The sequence below is a fragment of the Trachemys scripta genome, chromosome 5 (genome assembly GCF_013100865.1).
Source record: "Trachemys scripta elegans isolate TJP31775 chromosome 5, CAS_Tse_1.0, whole genome shotgun sequence".
Taxonomy (NCBI): Eukaryota; Metazoa; Chordata; order Testudines; family Emydidae; genus Trachemys; species Trachemys scripta.
Genome location: NC_048302.1, coordinates 26,380,773 through 26,399,453, shown reverse-complemented (window position 1 = coordinate 26,399,453; position 18,681 = coordinate 26,380,773). Strand labels below are relative to the sequence as shown.

Below are 18,681 nucleotides of genomic sequence, written 5' to 3'. Positions count from 1 at the left end.
AGGAGATGAGTGTGTTGCCTCGTTGGCACCCATCAAATCCTTTGCTAGACCAGGGGGTGAGAGGTGCTAGAGATCTGATTTCCCCTGTGGAGCTGTATGCCTTGTACTTCACTGGGCTTACATCTGTCTCCCACTCATAAGGAGAAGCACACTGTTCTTTATCTGGCATGCCCTATTTATTGTATAATGCCATGTATGTTTGTGGCAGTGTAATTAATACAGCAGACTATCAGGCCAGCCCAATTCTAATTGTTTAATGTTACAAAAGTTAAGCGGAGAGTAGGGTTTCATTAGAGGAGTGGTTTAGTTTTTCTGTTCAGTGCTTTAGATGTTTGAGGGGTGGGGTTAGGGAACAAATAGGCTTGGTTAAAAGGCCCCAAGTCACGTATTCATAGCAGCAAATTGCAGGAACAACTTCTAATCTATTCATCCAGCAGGACAGACTATCAGCAAGAGAAATCAGAGCAAGCAAGAAACCAGAGTTAGCAAGCTGTGAAAGAGACCGAGACAAAAAGACAGCATGAGCACTTCAGGCAAAGTAAGCAAGCAATTCATTTAAGAAAGTTCTCATCATTGCAGTTGATAAAGAAACCGGTACAGAATTGTTGATTTTAAATTTGTGATTCTTAATATTTTAATAATTCAGAGAACTCTTTAATAATGGTTGGCATAAACATGGTATGGAGTGTTTGCTTCACTGCCCAAGAAAATAAGCACTGTGCTGAGAATGAGTAACAAAGTTTAAATGCAGCACTTTGCTTTTCAAACACACCCTATCAAGACATAGCAGCAAAAGCAAAATGGAACCCTGTTGTTTGTGCATTTATTTTCATATCTGATTGTTTAGCTGAATACATTTCAGGTTCATTTTTTATTAAGCCCTTATTAAATGATACATTTATGCAGTTTAACACCTTTGTCCTGAAAGATCAGAACGCGCTTTAAGCTGTGGGCATAGGGATAGTGTTTTTCTATTTTATCTTCCTTTAAAAATAGTCTTGATTTTTTCTATTTAATTAAGTTTATATAGTCTTAAGTTTGCTAATGTAACTGTAGAAATGTCGATTTAGAACCAAAGTTCGCACAGCACTTGTAACTTAACCATGTTGAATACGTATCTTAAATCAACAATGAACAACAACTACTGCAATATATACCATATGCAAAATAGGGCTAAATTATGGTTGCTTTGGGAAACTTAATGTGTAAATATTATCTACTGATCAAAATAATTTATTGAATATTTTCCTGTTCAATATTAAATTTGTAAAACTTATAATTTCACCAAAGATAAATAAAAATGAGTATTTACACCTCTACTAGACTCTGTAGTTTCCATGCTGTTGTAGATGGCATTGATGGATTTGGTTTCCTACATTTAATAAAAGGTACTAAAAACCCTTGATATAAGAATAGTGGATTTTGATAGATGAACATGAGCCCTGCCAGATGGAACACCTAAAGGAAGAATATACATCACTGAAAGACTCATTAAGAAAGTTCTGTTGAGACTATATTTTGTTGTTACTTGTACGTCCGGCCAGATTGTGTATAGAGAAGGGTTACTACATTGCAATAGAAATTTAGCCCCAAGACTTGTAGAAAGTCAGAGATGTTCTGAAGCCTCTGACTGTGTGACCCCAATTTGGGCTGTGAGACACTAATGGTTGCTACAATAATCCAATGGATGAATGCATGCCCACGGCCAGGGGCGGCTCTATGTATTTTGCTGCCCCAAGCACAGCAGCCAGATGGCTTTCGGCGGCACGCCTGTGGGAGGTCTGGCTGGTAACATGGATTCAGCGGCATGCCTGTGGGAGGTCCGCTGGTCCCGCGGCTTCGGCGTACCCGCCGCTGAATTGCCGCCGAAGCCGCGGGACCAGTGGACTTCCCACAGGCTTGCTGCCGAAGGCTCCCTGACTGCCGCCCTCATGGCGACCAGAAGGCCGCCCCCTGCGGCTTGCCGCCCCAGGCACATGCTTGGTGCCTGGAGCCGCCCCTGCCTAGGACTCCCACTGACCTCAGTGGGACTTCTTCAGAGGGAGCCTTATGTACTTGTACAGAAAGAATTGGGTTCAAATATATTTGTTTGTGTTAGGAATTTGGAGGTTTTGGCTTCACTTCTATTCATAAACTGTGCAGAAACTTTGCCCTTTTCAGGTTGTGAAATCCATATCACCACATGATAAATGGAATACTATGTAAGACCAAAGTGTACAAGCTATTTTTTTTTATTTCCCCCCCCCACACACACACACACACACTTGTGCCCTGTATCTCTATTTAAAATGTGATCTTTGACCTCAGCTGTAAATTGATGTTGAACATCCTTATGTCTGACATGTGAACTTGCAGACTTCATGGAGCATTTTTATTAGGTCTGTCTCTAAAGAATTACAGTCATTCCCATCTTGAGTCAGTGTGCTGGGGCTGGACTATTTTGTTGCACTCGGCTATTATTTTGTAGAACTTAATTTTTTTTGTTAAGATAATAGGATTTATTACTAATTGGAAATGTTTCTTATTTTGTATTTTTAAGCAAAAATTGGTATTTTCTCACCGCTCTGATGATAAAATCCTTTTGCATTTGTCAAGCTGTCTGAAATAGCTGACGAGCATGAGTGACAACCTCAGGGCAGACTGTGAGGAAGCAGGGCTCAAACCCCAAATTGGTTGGGAGTTCTACACTTAGATTTCACCAACCAAGAAGCGTGAACTCCAAACGCTATAGCAACCTACCCATGGAGTTACAGATAGTCTCCTGGCGTAACCCAGTCTGTATTGCCACTTGGGCAAACTTGCCTTTCTGCTAGATGGTCCCATATACTAAAAAAACCACAAGCAATATTCAGGTTACAACCAGTCACTTACCTAAGGTCAATTGCACCTTAGACCTCACACCAAAAGACAATACTTGTAGCCAATCCTATAATAAGCTAACTAAAGGTTTATTAACTAAAAAAAGAAATGTTATTTACAAAGTTAAAGCAGGTGAACAAATGAATTACCATCTTCGGTTCCAAAGGGCAATAGACGCGGCTGTGATCTGCATTCTATGTTCTTGAGAGCTAATCCAAGCTAAGCAGCTTGAGGATCCCTTGCTTATGTGTAGAAATATTGCCCTCTCTGAATGCCAAGCACCAGAGTGATGCAGTTCCTTCTGGTCAGGGATTTTTATATCTTTCTCCCTGAGTTCAGACTCATGGGACAAGTGTTTGTGCCCATCTCTTCTTCATGGGTGGGCGTGTGAGAGGGGGACACAGTCAACAAAGTCTCTGGCCTTTTAATGTTTCACAGCGGCTTATTTGGTTTCAATGGCCCTTCTTGTGTGAAGGACCAGCACTTTACGTTAATTGATGCTGCTTTCCTGTTTGAGTTATGCAGTTAGAGATTTACATGCAAACATTCAATATAACTTTATACCATGGGAGATGGAGGTTATAAGTGAGATCAGTACATCCTACAAACATTTCATCAGGTCTAAAGACATTCTTATAAACTTAACGTCTCTTAACACTAACACACAGCTGAGCCGGCCTGGTTTTCAGTTGTGCATTTGTTTTTTTGTCTTTTTTTGTTTTTTTGTCAAGACTACTCTTTTTCTTTCAAATGAATTTTCATCATTTACAGAAATGTGATTCTGGAAATGTCAACAGAGAAGTAACTCAGTGACCCCTTTAAACGCAGTTAATTTAAAATATTTAAATATATTTTGGTGCAGCAAGAATCCTGGATTTAACTTCAAGATCTTATTTTAGGAAAATCAGTATCTTGGGAAACATTACACTTCAATCATTTTTTATAATGGTCCAACATACTGCACATACATTAAAATAACCACATCTACTGTAGTTACTAGAAGCTTAATTATTCGTGAATGCACAAGTGGAACAATAAAGATGGAAAAGGTTCAAATATAAAGTAGTGAGATAAAACAATTTAAAAAAAACAATAAAAATGTTAAAGGGCTGAGGTAAACGTCACACGTTTTAGCCATTCAATAGCTCCAGGGTCAGCAGAATGGAGCCTGGAAAGTCCTGCCGATAGACTAGCATGAGAAGAGCAGCCGTTCAGTAGCTATGCAGATGGCAGTTCCTGAGCCCCACCCGTCTTGTCTTATTAGCTCGATCAAAACTTGAAACTAAGCCTGTTAGAAAAATCAAAAAGTAGTGTGGCAAAAAAATTCAAAATGTTGAACTTGTTTTCCTTTCAAAATAGAACCATTTTTCCAATTTTTTTAATGTATTTCAATTTCTCCCCAAAATGTTATCAACATTTTATAAAAATAGATAATAAATTTTAAATTTAATATTTGCTTTCAATTTTTAAAATGTTCACATTTTTCATAAAAAGTGTAAAATATTAACAATATTGACATGTTTTGCACAAATTTTTTCCAAATAACTTTTTGTTTGGAAAACTTCCACCAGCTCTGCCTGAAACTTGTTTTTTTTTAGGTTTGTTTTCCTTTATTTTTGTTTCTCCATTTTAAAAAAATCCTAAAGAAATTGCTATTTAAAAAATGTGAAGCCTGCAGATTGGTAAGTGCTCAACTCTCCGACGTGGTGCCAAGGAAAATCTAACCTAGATTAGAGTAAGTCAAGTCCAGACTTTGTTTATTCAGTCCTTTTTCACATTAATAGTGCTTCATTCATAAAGTGTGATGTGGAATGCAGGTTAAATGGAACAGGTGCAACTTTATTAAACCCTGTGGACTGTTCTGTCCATGCGGCTGAGTTGCTTCCAGCCTAGCTCCCTGCATTCCCTCTTCCGTTGGTGTCCCTTCAGTAATTTCCCAGTGGAAACATTGGCTGTGTGAGGCCAGTTCCACTGATAATGATGCATCTTCCCTATTTTCCAAACATTTTTATATAAACATTAAAAACAAAGAATTGATGTTCAGACTCCCATCCCACGTCCTTTCAGCCTGAGACTGCTAACATATAGCCGAGCTGGAGTCTCGTTTTTTACCACAAACTCAGCTGGTTACATAGTCTGAAATAATTTTGGTCTCATCAAGGGATCACACAGGACTGACTGTCTCACTGCACATATGTCTGTGGCTACTGAAGTTTCCGTTGTATTCCCCATGTAAGCATCTGTTGGAAATATTATTTATGTGGGGTACTAATTCACAATACTAATGTAAGCATTAATTCCTTTATTAAATCCAAAGGATGAATGGTATTTATAAAATTGATCTAAATGAGGAACAATTTACTACATCCAAACAGCAACAAAACATTTATAAGCATTTGATCAAGATATTTACAAACAGGCTAAAGTCCTTGGTGCTTAGAACCATAGTGATTGGCTCCAGCTTGGTCAGGCAGGTATTAGCAATGAACCCTTTAAGAGCTGTTAATTTTTTTATATCTACCCTTTAACAAACAAGCCATATCATTGCCAATTGTTGGACCTTAGCTAAGGCCAAATGAAGGAGTTTATGTAGCTGATTATTGCACCTGGTACCCAATTAACCGTGTTTTATTTCTATTCCCTTATTTAAGGTTTGGGCTAAAATAACACTGGTATTTCCAAGGGCCACTACAAGTTTCATACTTTTCTTTCTCATGATCTCATCCTTTTTGATCACGTGCTTTGGGCCTATTCATGCTAATATCCTCATTCAATTTAAAACCATAATTCACACAAATCTAATGTGGACCTACATTACTATAGTGTCTGTCTAATGTGAGATTGCCTTCCCGGAGCAGCTGCTCTCACAGGCGGTGATCATAAGTGCCGCGGACTGGCCCATCCCAAATCAGGGAGTCTGTCAAGTTCCCCAAAATTGCATGTAGCAGCCATTGTGCATGAGGCAATTACATAGCGGGTCTATCCCCTGCCCCTCATTGGTCTCTGTGGAAAACCTCTGTCACGCCCCAGTTTTGTTGTGCTTTTGGAAGCAATAGTTTCCCAGGGCTCCTTGAACTGCTGTGAGGCCTGGGAAGTGATGAGCTTCAGAGTGGTACAAATCTCCTCTGCCTTGTTTCCCAATAAGATAACGTAACACTTTTGCTTTCCTGCTGTTGTCATCCTCTAGCACAGCCAGGTCTGTGTACAGCTCAAACTCCTCCTTCCATCACTGTAAAATCAAGGGCTCTGGGGGGCTGCAGACCATGTTCCATGGCACATGCTACCGGCTGCTACACTGCCGAGAACTCTCAGCTCTGACGCCATATTTCGTTAGCAAACAACGAAGCTGAGCACGTATTAAATTGAACAAGTGGAACTTCCATGTAAACTGTGGGATTACGCTGTCCATGTGGCTGAGCGGCTTCCAACCTAATTCCCCACATTCCTGGTTCTCCTGGTGTTCTGCCAATAACAGTCCCTCTGGGAAATGTTGTTTCACTGACCCTGCTACAAATAGCGTCAACAATCTTTATTTTTCTGTCTTCCCCTCATTTAGTAAGGTCGGAAGTTGATGGAAGAATTCCATATTTTCTCATGCCACTTTTCAGTTTAGAAATTCCCCCAAGAACAAACCCGCCCAAGCCCAAGGGGAGGAGCCAGATGCGGTCCTTGCTCAGTGTTCTTGCCCTGCAAGAGCAGCCAGGAGCAGCGTTAACCTGATTTACGTAAGGCTAGTTTTGTTCTAGTGTCTAGTCCCTGATCTACGTGCAGAGCAGCAGCAGAGGTGTGGTCTTTATGAGGGTAGGAGAGAAAAACAAACACAGAAAAAAAGTGGGAAGAAAGTGAGCAAACAAAAAACTAGGAGCACAGAAGTGAGGAAGAGCCCCACCCAATGAGTGAGAAGAAACCAACAAAACAAGGCACGAGGGAGATGCAACAATGGTTTTGCATCAATCGATCTACATTTGGGGATCGAATTTGGTTCCTGGTTTGCTGATCCACGTGTTGTAATTGTTCTAATGTGGGTGCAACTGTTCGCATTTGCAAAGGGCTAGCTCAAGTGCATGCATATTATATACCAATGAGCCCCAGTCAGGGATTGAAAATGAAACCTTTAACATCCTCCTATTATAAATAAGTGGGGCTGCAGGGAGAGCCTCCTCCCAAATGGGAGATAAAGTGCCTGATTTCTTAAATGATTAAAAGAAGTAGAAAGATAGGATCTAAAAATGGGTTATTTTGGCTGGGTTCGACAGTTAGAACCCTGAAGCTGTATCTGAACTTCTCCTCCTGAATAATTTTACCAACAAAATTTGTCCTAAGTTTTTGTTTTTAACTTACTTGTATAGTATTTTGCAAATACGTTTTGCAAGGTTCCTGCCAAAGAATTAAAATAAACAAAATATGGGGGAAAAGAGGGCAACATACAATTTAGTTGCTAGGGCCTGGTCTACACTAGGCGTTTATGTCGAAGTTAGCGCCGTTACATCGAATTAACCCTGCACCCGTCCACACCGCGAAGGTATTTAGTTCGACATAGAGGTCTCTTTAATTCGACTTCTGTACTCCTCCCCGACGAGGGGAGTAGCGCTAAATTCGACATGGCCATGTCGAATTAGGCTAGGTGTGGATGGAAATCGACGCTAATAGCTCCAGGAGCTATCCCACAGTGCACCACTCTGTTGACGCTCTGGACAGCAGTAAGAGCTCGGATGTTCTGAACTGCCACACAGGAAAAGCCCCGGGAAAATTTGAATTTGAATTCCTTTTCCTGTCTGGCCAGTTTGAATCTCATTTCCTGTCTGGACATCGTGGCGAGCTCAGCAGCACTGGCAACGATGCAGAGCTCTCCAGCACTGATGGCAGTGCAATCTCAGAATAGAAAGAGGGCCCCAGCATGGACTGATCGGGAAGTCTTGGATCTCATCGCTGTGTGGGGCGATGAGTCCGTGCTTTCCGAGCTGCGATCCAAAAGACGGAATGCAAAGATCTATGAGAAGATCTCTAAAGACATGGCAGAGAGAGGATACAGCCGGGATGTAACGCAGTGCCGCGTGAAAATCAAGGAGCTGAGGCAAGGCTACCAGAAGACCAAAGAGGCAAACGGACGCTCCGGATCCCATCCCCAGACATCCCGTTTCTACGAGGCACTGCATTCCATCCTCGGTGCGGCCGCCACCACTACCCCACCACTGACTGTGGACTCTGAGGATGGGATAGTGTCCACGGCCGGATCCTCGGACATGTTAGCGGACGGGGAAGATGAGGAAGGAGATGAGGAGGACGAGGCAGTCGACAGCGCTCACAACGCTGATTTCCCCGACAGCCAGGATCTCTTCATCACCCTTACAGAGATCCCCTACCAACCCTCCCCAGCCGTTACCCCAGACACAGAATCTGGTGAAGGATCATCCAGTAAGTGTTGTAAACATCTAAACATTTATTTGTAACAGAACATGATTATTAACAATTTAAAAAATGGGTTTCTCATGATTAGTTTGATTAACTTAACGGTTCAGTCATGGGCAGTGCAACTATTTGAAAAAAATCTAGCAATGTCCGGTTTTGCATGATTGTCCTGCCCAAGCCGCTCTACTGTTTAGTCCCTGCTACTGCAGCTACAGTAAGATGCGGTCTATATGTCCGGGGATGGAGCAGAAATCCTCCTGGGACATCTCAAGGAAGTTCTCCTGCAGGTAATTTGAAATCCGCTGCATTAGGTTCTTGGGGAGAGCGGCCTTATTGGGTCCTCCGTAGTAGGACACGTTGCCGCGCCACGAGACTAGCAAGTACTCTGGAATCATTGCTTGGCACAGCATGGCGGCATACGGCCCTGGTCTTTGAAGGCTTTCCCGGAGCATTCTCTGTCTGTCGCTCTCAGAGATCCTCATGAGGGTGATGTCGCTCATGATGACCTGCTTTGAATGAGGTAGGGGAATGTTAGTGTTGGGACTGCTTTACCGTTCCTTTACAGAACTGTAACCGCTGGTTTGCAGCCACGCGGTGGAGGCGGGAGAGGGTCAGCCGAAAGGGATCGTTCCCGGGGACAGCCGCGAGGGTGTGGGACAGGAGCAGACTTCCTGCTTGCCGGATTGCTGGCAGCAGGGACCGACATTGATTTCAATGTGAAATGAGGCCATTGCTAATATTAAAGTTTTAAGCTGCCACGAATCTACGGCTTACCATGTCTGCGTGCAAGAGCAATTCCGTTGTCCTGACAGGGTTCTCAAAAGTGCTCTGCAAAACCCCAGACACTGAATGCGAAGGCCGAGAATTCGACCTTGTGCTGAGTGCGCATGTGATAGGTGCTGTGCATGGTCCTGTTCACAGAGAAAGACTATGTTCTTTGTTCACAACTACATTTATCTTTCTGAGGAATTCACTCCCTTTTTCCCATTCCCACAGCCCCATCTGCGACTGTCTCACAACCTAGCCTGTCATCACACTCCCAGAGGCTAGGGAGGATTAGGCATAAGAAGAAGAGGACACGGGAGGACATGTTCTCAGAGCTTATAGCCTGCTCCCGAGCCCAGGCAGCACAGCAGACCCAGTGGCGGGAGAACTTGTCCCAAATGCACCAAGCCAACATGGATCGGGAGGAGAGGTGGCGTCAGGAAGACCAGCAGGCGACTCAAACCCTGCTTGGACTACTGAGGGAGCAAACGGACACGCTCCGGCGCCTTGTGGATGTTCTGCAGGAACGGAGGCAGGAGGACAGAGCCCCGCTGCAGTCCATCTCTAACCGCCCTCCCCCGCCACCAAGTCCCATACTCCCTTCACCCAAAGTGCACAGAAGGAGAGGCGGCAGAGTCCCTGCTAACTCTCACTCCACCCCTGCAGAGAGCTCGAGCAGCAGAAGGCTCTCATTCCCCAAAGTTTGACAAGTTCTTTCCTTCCCGCCTGACACAAGCCCCCGTCCAAGTTTCACTTCCCAGTCCCATGTGTAGTTGATAATAAAAAATATGTTTCTGTTAACTACTGTTTCCATCATGTTCTTTTGGAGGAGGGGGGGGAAAGGGGGTTGGTAATTGGACAGGACAGTCACCTTTGGCAGGGTACATAGTAGGGGGCAGGCACAGCAGCAGGGCACATACATAGTGCAGTGATGCAGTGACTACTTACCCTGGTTAGTCTGGGAGGTTCTTTTCATGTTATGTGGTGGGGGGTGGGTTGCTCTGTGACTTTGTGTCAGGGGAGGGCAGTTAGAGATCTTAAGCGGCGGTCCTTAGGCAGGATCACAGAGCCACACAGCAGGGGATCTGTAACCGTCCCACCCCTGCCACAAACTCACATAGACCCCCCATACACACAGTCCGTATCAGGAGGGGTGACAGGCTCCGTTGAAAGAACCATCCCACCGCAGCGGAGCCTGTCAGTCCTTGAGTTTAGAAGCTGCATTCGCGCGACTACACTACACCCGCTCCGCACCACAGTCTGCGTCCCAGTTTTAAAAAATTCCCGCGAAAACAGTATTAAAGAAAACGGTGTGCTTTAACAAAGTAGAACTATTTTTATTTTGAAACGTGTGTTGGAAGTGGGGTGAAGGCTTCTCTGTACACAAAATTAGAAAGTCACAGGTTACCCTGCTCACTCAGGAACTTTGCTTTCAAAGCCTCCCGGATGCACAGCGCTTCCCGCTGGTCTCTTCTAATCGCCCGGCTGTCTGGCTGTGAGTAATCAGCAGCCAGGCTATTTTCCTCAACCTCCCACCCCGCCATAAAGGTCTCCCCCTTGCTCTCACAGAGATTGTGGAGCACACAGCAAGCTGCTATAACAATGGGGATATTGGTTTCGCTGAGATCACAGCGAGTCAGCAAGCTTCTCCATCTCCCCTTGAGACGTCCAAAAGCACACTCCACCACCATTCTGCACTTGCTCAGCCGGTAGTTGAAGAGTTCTTTTTCAGTGTCCAGGGCACCTGTATAGGGCTTCATGAGCCAGGGCATTAGCGGGTAGGCTGGGTCCCCGAGGATGACTATAGGCATCTCCACATCCCCAACAGTTATTTTGTGGTCCGGGAAGTAAATACCTTGCTGCAGCCGTCTAAACAGACCAGAGTTCCTGAAAACACGAGCGTCATGAACCTTGCCCGGCCATCCGACATTGATGTTGGTAAAACGTCCCCTGTGGTCCACCAGTGCTTGCAGCACCATGGAAAAGTAGCCCTTTCTGTTAATGTACTGGCTGGCCTGGTGGTCCGGTGCCAGGATAGGGATGTGAGTTCCATCTATGGCCCCACCGCAGTTTGGGAATCCCATCGCTGCGAAGCCATCTATGATCGCCTCCAAGTTTCCCAGGGTCACTACCTTTGGCAGCAGTACATCAACGATTGCCTTGGCTACTTGCATCACAACAACCCCCACGGTAGATTTGCCCACCCCAAACTGGCTCGCGACTGACCGGTAGCTGTCAGGCGTTGCAAGCTTCCAGAGGGCTATGGCCACTCGCTTCTGGACAGTCAGGGCTGGTCGCATCCGGGTGTCATTGCGCTTCAGGGCAGGGGACAGCAACTCACAAAGTTCAAGGAAAGTTCCCTTCCGCATGCGGAAGTTTCGCAGCCACTGTGATTCATCCCAGACCTGCAGCACTATGCGGTCCCACCACTCAGTGCTTGTTTCCCGTGCCCAGAATCGCCGTTTCACAGCATCAACATGACCCATTGCCACCGTGATGTCCTCGGCGCTGGGTCCCCTGCTTTCTGAGAGGTCTGTGCTACTCTCAGACTTCAGGTCATCACCGCGTTGACGTAGCCTCCTCGCCTGACTTTTCTGCATCTGCCTCAGGGCAACCTGTATGATAAGCTGCGAGGCGTTGAGAGCGGCCACAACTGCAGCGATGGTTGCAGTGGGCTCCATGCTCACAGTGCTGTGGCGTCCGCGCTGTCAATGACTTGAAAAGTGCGCGAAATGATTTCCCGCCGGCGCTTTCAGGGAGGGAGGGAGGGCGGGAGTGATGGACGGATGACGACAGTTACCCAAAAGCACCCTGGCCCCTTTTTTTTTTACCCAGAAGGCATTTGCGGCTCCACCCAGAATTCCAATGGGCGGCGGGGACTCCGGGAACTGTGGGATAGCTGCCCTCAGTGCACCGCTTCCAATGTCGACGCTTTCCCCGTTAGTGTGGACTCACAAAGTCGAATTACTGTCCTTAGTGTGGACACACACGTTCGACTTTGCAATATCGATTCCAAATATTCGATTTAAGTAAAATCGAACTACTCTCGTAGTGTAGACAAGGCCTAAGTAGTTGGTTATATTGACCATGGGTTTTGTTAGCGCTGTGTGTGTGTATTTTTGGATGCAATTTTTTTAAGAGAAGAGTGGGGTTTATAGGCTGCATGAATATGGATATTGGAGGAATAGATCAACGATTCAAGTGTGAAATGTCTGTGCAGAAGACAAAGCTTTTTCGGCAACTGACTATGAATCTGGAATTCATTCTTTGGTGTTATCATGATGACCTCCGTATCTTTGTCACAAAATGCAAAAGCTACTGCATTTTGACCTAGCCTGACCACCATGACATCACAGTTTGGGGTGGTGGGGTTAACATTCATTAATGGAAAAGACCTGGATCAAGCACTGCTGAAATGCCATCTATTGCTAAGGTTAATGAGATTTAACCCAATAGCTAAGTGTTTTCTGGGAAAAATTTGGTAGTAGCAGACACTCAGTCATGGAGCCCAGCATCACATTCAACTGCCCATGAGCTCGAAGATGACGTAGAAGCATACGTGGATGCTGTGGACACATATAGACCAGTGTCAGAAGAGAGACTACTCAAGCTACAAAAAGCAATCTCGACAAACGCACAACTTAGGAAGTTCTAAGTTACATTAGGGGCAGCTGACTCAAGTATCTAAAGGACACTAAGAAAGTAACAGGAGACTACTTCGCAGTGCGTGTACGAGTAAGTGAGTCAAGTGGACTCAAAATTAAAGGGAATTGCAATTCCAAATGAAATAAAAGGAGAAATCCTAAACCTCATCCATGAAGGACATCAAGGAATAACTAAATGTTGTGAACGGGCCAACCAGTCAGTGTGATGGCTGGGCATCAGCAAGGACTTAAAGAATAAAGCATCTGTATGTGAACAGTGGAGAACTAACAGACCAACGTGACACAAAGAACCTTTAATAACACAACCTTTACCTGGCAGATGTTGGAAGAGACTAGCTGCACATTTATGCAAATTCAGAGGACATCATTACCTGGTCATCGTGGAATATTTTTCCATGTATATAGAAATAATGTACTTGAAAGGCATACCACGTCACCGTGTTATCGAGAAACTGAAGTTCGCTTTTGCTCACTTTGGTATTCCAGAGCAACTAGTGATGGACAACAAACCACAATTCACTGCAGCAGAATTTAAGTTGTTCCAAACAAAATATAATTTTGATCCTATTACTAGCAGCCTACATTATCCACAAGCAGATAGGCTGAGAGATCTGTGTAGACAGCCAAGACAATCCTGCAGCAGGAAGAGCCATTCCTTGCTCGAGAGTAGCCAAATTGGATGAAAAGGCCAAAAGAGCTTATGAACACTTTTAGAACAAATGTCACTCAGTTAGAGAATTGCTGGGTCTAGAAGTTGGTGACTATGTTTATATCAAATTGGATGGAGAAAAAGGATGGACAACTGCAGCTGTCATAAAGAAAAAGAATTCAGTACCAAGATCATATGTGATTGAGACTGACATTGGAGTGTTCAGCATAACCCATCAACCTCTGCAGTTTGTTCCCCAGAAAGAACAATCAACAGAGAAAACCTTACAGATGGTGGATGCAGAAGATGACTCAAAAATTCCAAACCAACCACAGCCACTCATTGCAACTAATGGACAGACAGATGACAAAGTAGTTACGCCTTTGAGTCACATAATTTAGAAAACCAGTATGATTCAGAGACACCTAACTGTACTTAAAAGACAGTGTGATAGTGTAGGACTCTGACCAGGAAGCCAGGAGAGGAGCCTGCCTGACCCAGCATGAAGACACAAGAGGACCCTTTTTGTTTAAGCCAGCCACTGTTCACAGTGCTGCTGCACATGTCCCCAGACTCATCTCTAGCATACCATCTTCTGGGGAAGGCGCCTGGAAGGGAGTTAGGGGTGGTGAAGATTTGAGTGTTGGTAGGTGGAGAATTGGTTGATTTGCTGATGTTTTAATACTTAGTTAACCCCAACTTTTTTCTTCCCCAGATCCTATTTTCCAGCTCCAAATAAAGTCCCCTTTTGTGTTGTTGTTATTTTTGGGTGTGTCATTCCTTTGCTGGAATGTATTGTTTATTGTGTACTGGGCGTAACTGTAATGCCCTCGTGGCCCAGACGGAGTCTGCTTTGTGGGATGGGCTCCTGCCAAGAACAGGCCCCTGCGGGAATGCAGCAGGGAAACTCCCTTCCACCCCAGAGACACTTGTTCTATCCCTCTCCTCTCCCCCCTCCCCCCCACAGTAAACACACGCACGTGCACACAGTGGAATAGTACAATGAATATAGGAAAGGGAAATATTTATTTACAGAAGGATGAATGGAGGAAAAACAAGGGAAAATATAGGGGGAGAAGTAAAATGATTACATCCAATACAAAGATCCAGCAGCCCAGTGCTATCACAATATAAAAGGACAGATGCTGAGCACTGCGTCCAGACTCAGAGTTCAGGAATACTTGGCAGAGTTCCAGTGCAGCAGTGAATCTTGAGTGTTCCTGGTCATCTTCAGCACCAGTAAACTTTCCCCAACAAGCCCTCTGATGCCCTCTTCTACCTCTCTCCACAGAACGACAACCGTCCCATTTAACTGGCTACAACCTTTCTCCATATTCTCAGTGTAGTCATAAGCCTCAGTACTCATGGCCCTATACAGTCTGTCTGAGTGACAGCGATACTAGGTGTAGCTCTGCTTTGTCTTTCTGAGGTGATTCCTTACTGGCACGGTGGTCCTCCTGGCTCCCATTCTGGGATGTCCCAAGTCAGCAGTTCTGTCTCTCACAGACGTCAGGCTGGTTCTCAGCTGCTTCGCTATGTGGGGGTCTGCTTGCTGTACAGACACTCACACATCCCTGTCCTCTCTTTCAACCCCCTCTCCCTTGGACAATCAGCACTTCCTCTTCTTGGAACAATAGCACTTCCTCTGCCTCAGGACAAGGTTTTAAAGCAGCCATACTGTCTAAATCTGAAGGGGTTACATAGGTTTTATACTGCTTACCAGCAGAGATAGCATTATTCATTTTCCCAAGGGACAAGGTGAAGAGTCACCTGGGGTGAAGGCATCAGGTGTCAGAAAAAGAACCCAAGACCCAACCCTGTTGAGTAGAGGGGAGAAGCAACTCTTAAGTACAAAGCACCAGGGAGGAGGCTTGAACCACACCTTGGGGAAGGTGCTACATACACAAATGCCATTTTGTTTTCCTTGCTGTTTTCATAGGTCATTAAATGCAAAGCCGCTGTTGCCTGGGAGCCTAAGAAACCATTTTCCATTGAGGAGGTGGAAGTTGCCCCCCCAAAGGCACATGAAGTTCGCATTAAGGTAGGAAAAAGATGAACTTTGTAAATTACATACTGTAGCGGTGCCAGTAATATTCGTGCTATAGAAATGTAGGGCTCAATCTTACAGATATTGCCACTAGAGTGTTTACTATCGGATGAACTCGTATTGAATTATGCAGGCTATTTAAAACTGCTGTGTTGGTTCCAGAATATTAGAGAGACAAGCTGAGTGAGGTAATATCTTCTATTGGACCAACTTCTGTTGGTGAAAGACACAAGCTTTCAACTACATGGACCCGAAAAAGAGTAAACATTTATGGAAGAGTGTGGCAGATGACAAAGGCCATAACATGCTGTGCAAAAACACCAGAAGTTATGATCTCTGTCATAAGTCATGGCTGTGATAAATAAGCAGTCTTAGGGATCATGTCTTAGGTTTATTATGGTTATACTCACTTCTCTGGATACAAAATACATCTTCACTTCTATATCATATCACACAGGTAAAAGCTGACAAATTAATTCCTTACGTATTGAAATATTCTTTGCTTTCCCTACAGATTTTGGCCACAGGGATCTGTCGCTCAGATGACCATGTTATGAGTGGTGCATTAACTGTACCTTTTCCAATAATTCTTGGCCACGAAGCAGCTGGTATTGTAGAGAGCGTTGGAGAAGGGGTGACTTGTGTGAAACCAGGTATAAGAAAGCATCAAGCACTAACCAATGATAAGTAGTTCTCACCTAGCATTCACATACCCTGCTCCAATATCAAAGACACTAACATGTATGAACTCCTTTATTGCAGAGGAAACAAGTAATCCAACATTCAACCTTCACAGGGCCTTGTCAAGGATATTTTGGAGGAGAAATATGTTGTTTAAGTCTTTCTTGCTATACTCCCAAGTGATCTTTCCTATTTCAAAAGTTTTTGCCTGTTCACTTCTATTTTTATGTGACTATGAAGTGCTCTCCCATTCCCCAGCATTCAAAAGAGGTGCTTATTTGTATTTCACTCAAAGGGAATCAAATTTGAGCTACCATTTTGAGTTCAGACCCTCGTTAGGGTTTCCGTTCAGCAAGGGATTTTAACATGTGCCTAGCTTTGTGCATATAAATAGTCCTATTTACTTCAATGTGACTACTTTTGTTAGTCAGGTGCTCAGATACCTTGCTAAATCAGGGCCCAGGTTATCAGACTTTGATAGTACTGAAATTCACACTTTATTTCACACTTGCTTTCTGTGCTAGTGTCACTTGAATACTATCTTAATTTATGTACTTATTTCATCTGCCAGACAAAAGATTTTGTTCCTGTGCCTATTCTCTCAGAGAACACCGTTTCATTGTTTATTGCGTCTTTCACCATATTCTCTGTGCCATAGAGCTGGTAAATATAAAGCCCTAGGAGGAGGTTCTCATCTTCCTCTGCACACTGCAAGATGGGACACCAATGCCTGTACTCTTTTCCCAGTAACTCTGAACTATGAGGAGAGCTGCGCAGAGTGTTTAAGATGAAATATTAAATGGACCAAATCGGTATCTGAATCTTGAACTGAATCCAAACCATTTTTTAAAGATTAAAATATTTACTCCCCCCCCCCCCATGTCTCTCTACCTCCTGGCTATTCTGGCAATGTAAGTGCTTCAGTAATGCAAAAGCATCTTTTTTATTCTTATTGGAATTAGAAAGGACTGGAAATCTTCTGAGCGAGCTTATTCCCATCAGATTTCCAGACCACATTGCATGGGATACGCTTCAGATAAGCATACAAACTGTTGGACAAGTTTTGGCTGCAAAGAAACACCTTTTCTTTTCTCCTTTTCTTTTCAACCTGGCATAGAGTGTGTGACAATTGTTTGGTCCAGAGAATTGATATAAACATAATACTTTTAATTCTAACTACCATGTAATTTCAATGGGGTCAGGCTGTACTTTTGGGCAAATCATCAGAACAACTTTTTACTTTGGAATTCTGTTGTTGCTTTGGGCGCACAGTCCTTTGGTGTGGCTTGTGAGACAAAGGAAGAAAGGGAAGTGTCTGTGCTAACTGCAGTTCAGAGGGCAGTTGGCAATGAGATCTATCAATCTCCTATTCCATCAGGTTGGAGCAACAAAAACTGGAAGGTTTCTTTCAGCATTCTGATTACTAAGTCCAGGTCACAGTTCTCTAAAATTGGTTGCTTTCTGCCTTCTCCATCTTCTATTTCCCTAGATCAGCGTTTCTCAAGTGTGGCCACAGCCTCCTGGGCAGTGATTTGGGGGGGCAAAGCAGCCACCCCTCCGTGTTGCTTCTGGATGTGCCACCTTGGTGTTGGTTGCTGGGGCTGCCAGCAGGGGTTGAGCCCTGCCCCCGTCTGGAGGCACCTGGGGCACAACCATGGAGAAACAAGCAACCTGTGAGTTCCCCACCTTCTCAGGGGTGGTGAGGCTCAGGCTTCAGCCCTGGTATGGTGGAGTGGTAGGCTCCGGCCATGGGGCTTCGGGCTCTGGCCCCGTCCCCTGGCCTCAAGGCCCCATCTCCTGGCTGCAGGGCTTCAGGCTACAGCCCCAGGGCTTCAGGCTCCTTCCTGGTGCCCCATCCCTCAGGCTTCAGGCTCTGGCTCCCCACTGCCACCCCTCATCGCCCCTGGCCCCTGCTGCCTATCCATCCATCTCCCCATCCAGGGCTTCATTTGTCCCTAGAATTGCCAGGGCTGCATAAGTCTGCTGTGAAAAGGGATATTAACACTTTTCACAGCAGAGACTTGTTAGCTAGCTGGGAGGCTGTGAAAAGTGATAGTAACAAACGTACAAAAATCACTTTTCACAGCAGCAGACTTACTAACTAGCAATACATAAATCACAAGGATTTTGATGTGCGTATTTATTTGTTTCTCCTAAAGTTAATTAAGTATTTCAGGAAAAATTGTCAGAGTGACCACCAGCAAGAGTTGGTGGCCGTACACTGAGACCACCAAACAATTTGTCGTGAGAACCCCTGCCCTAGATAATCTGGCACTAGAAAGCCCCGACAACTTCCATTTAAAGTTAGGCATTGCGTGGCATGTGTTTATCCAAATAATCCTCTGAAATCTTTTGACGTTTGCCCAGTGAGACTGGGCTAGGAAAGGTAGCCATGGTCTTCCGAAATCCATCATTCTGGGGCAAAATTTTTATTCTTTTGTCAGACATTGCAATAAAATAGTGTCTAATCCTAATGTTGTTTGCTGGGGTTCCGTTGTGTGTTTCTCCACCATTGAGCTAGATTTGTGTTATCTTATTAAAGAAAATTAGCAGATTTTTTTAAGAATTCCCATGCCACTCCTGGTCAGCAATTCAGATACTGGTTC

General features: G+C 44.5%; 1 protein-coding gene across 2 annotated transcripts in view; it reads left to right on the top strand.

The window, feature by feature from the left end:
* The first annotated feature begins 380 nt into the window (after nt 1–380).
* Nucleotides 381–18,681, top strand: part of LOC117877929 (alcohol dehydrogenase 1A-like) — a 29,581-nt gene continuing 11,280 nt past the window's right edge. For both annotated transcript variants that reach the window (XM_034771596.1, XM_034771597.1), the window contains exons 1-3: nt 381–538; nt 15,287–15,388; nt 15,909–16,047. In XM_034771596.1, the coding sequence (XP_034627487.1) occupies nt 521–538; nt 15,287–15,388; nt 15,909–16,047 (259 nt within the window). In that variant the 5' untranslated portion in view covers nt 381–520. The remainder of the gene's footprint in view (nt 539–15,286; nt 15,389–15,908; nt 16,048–18,681) is intronic.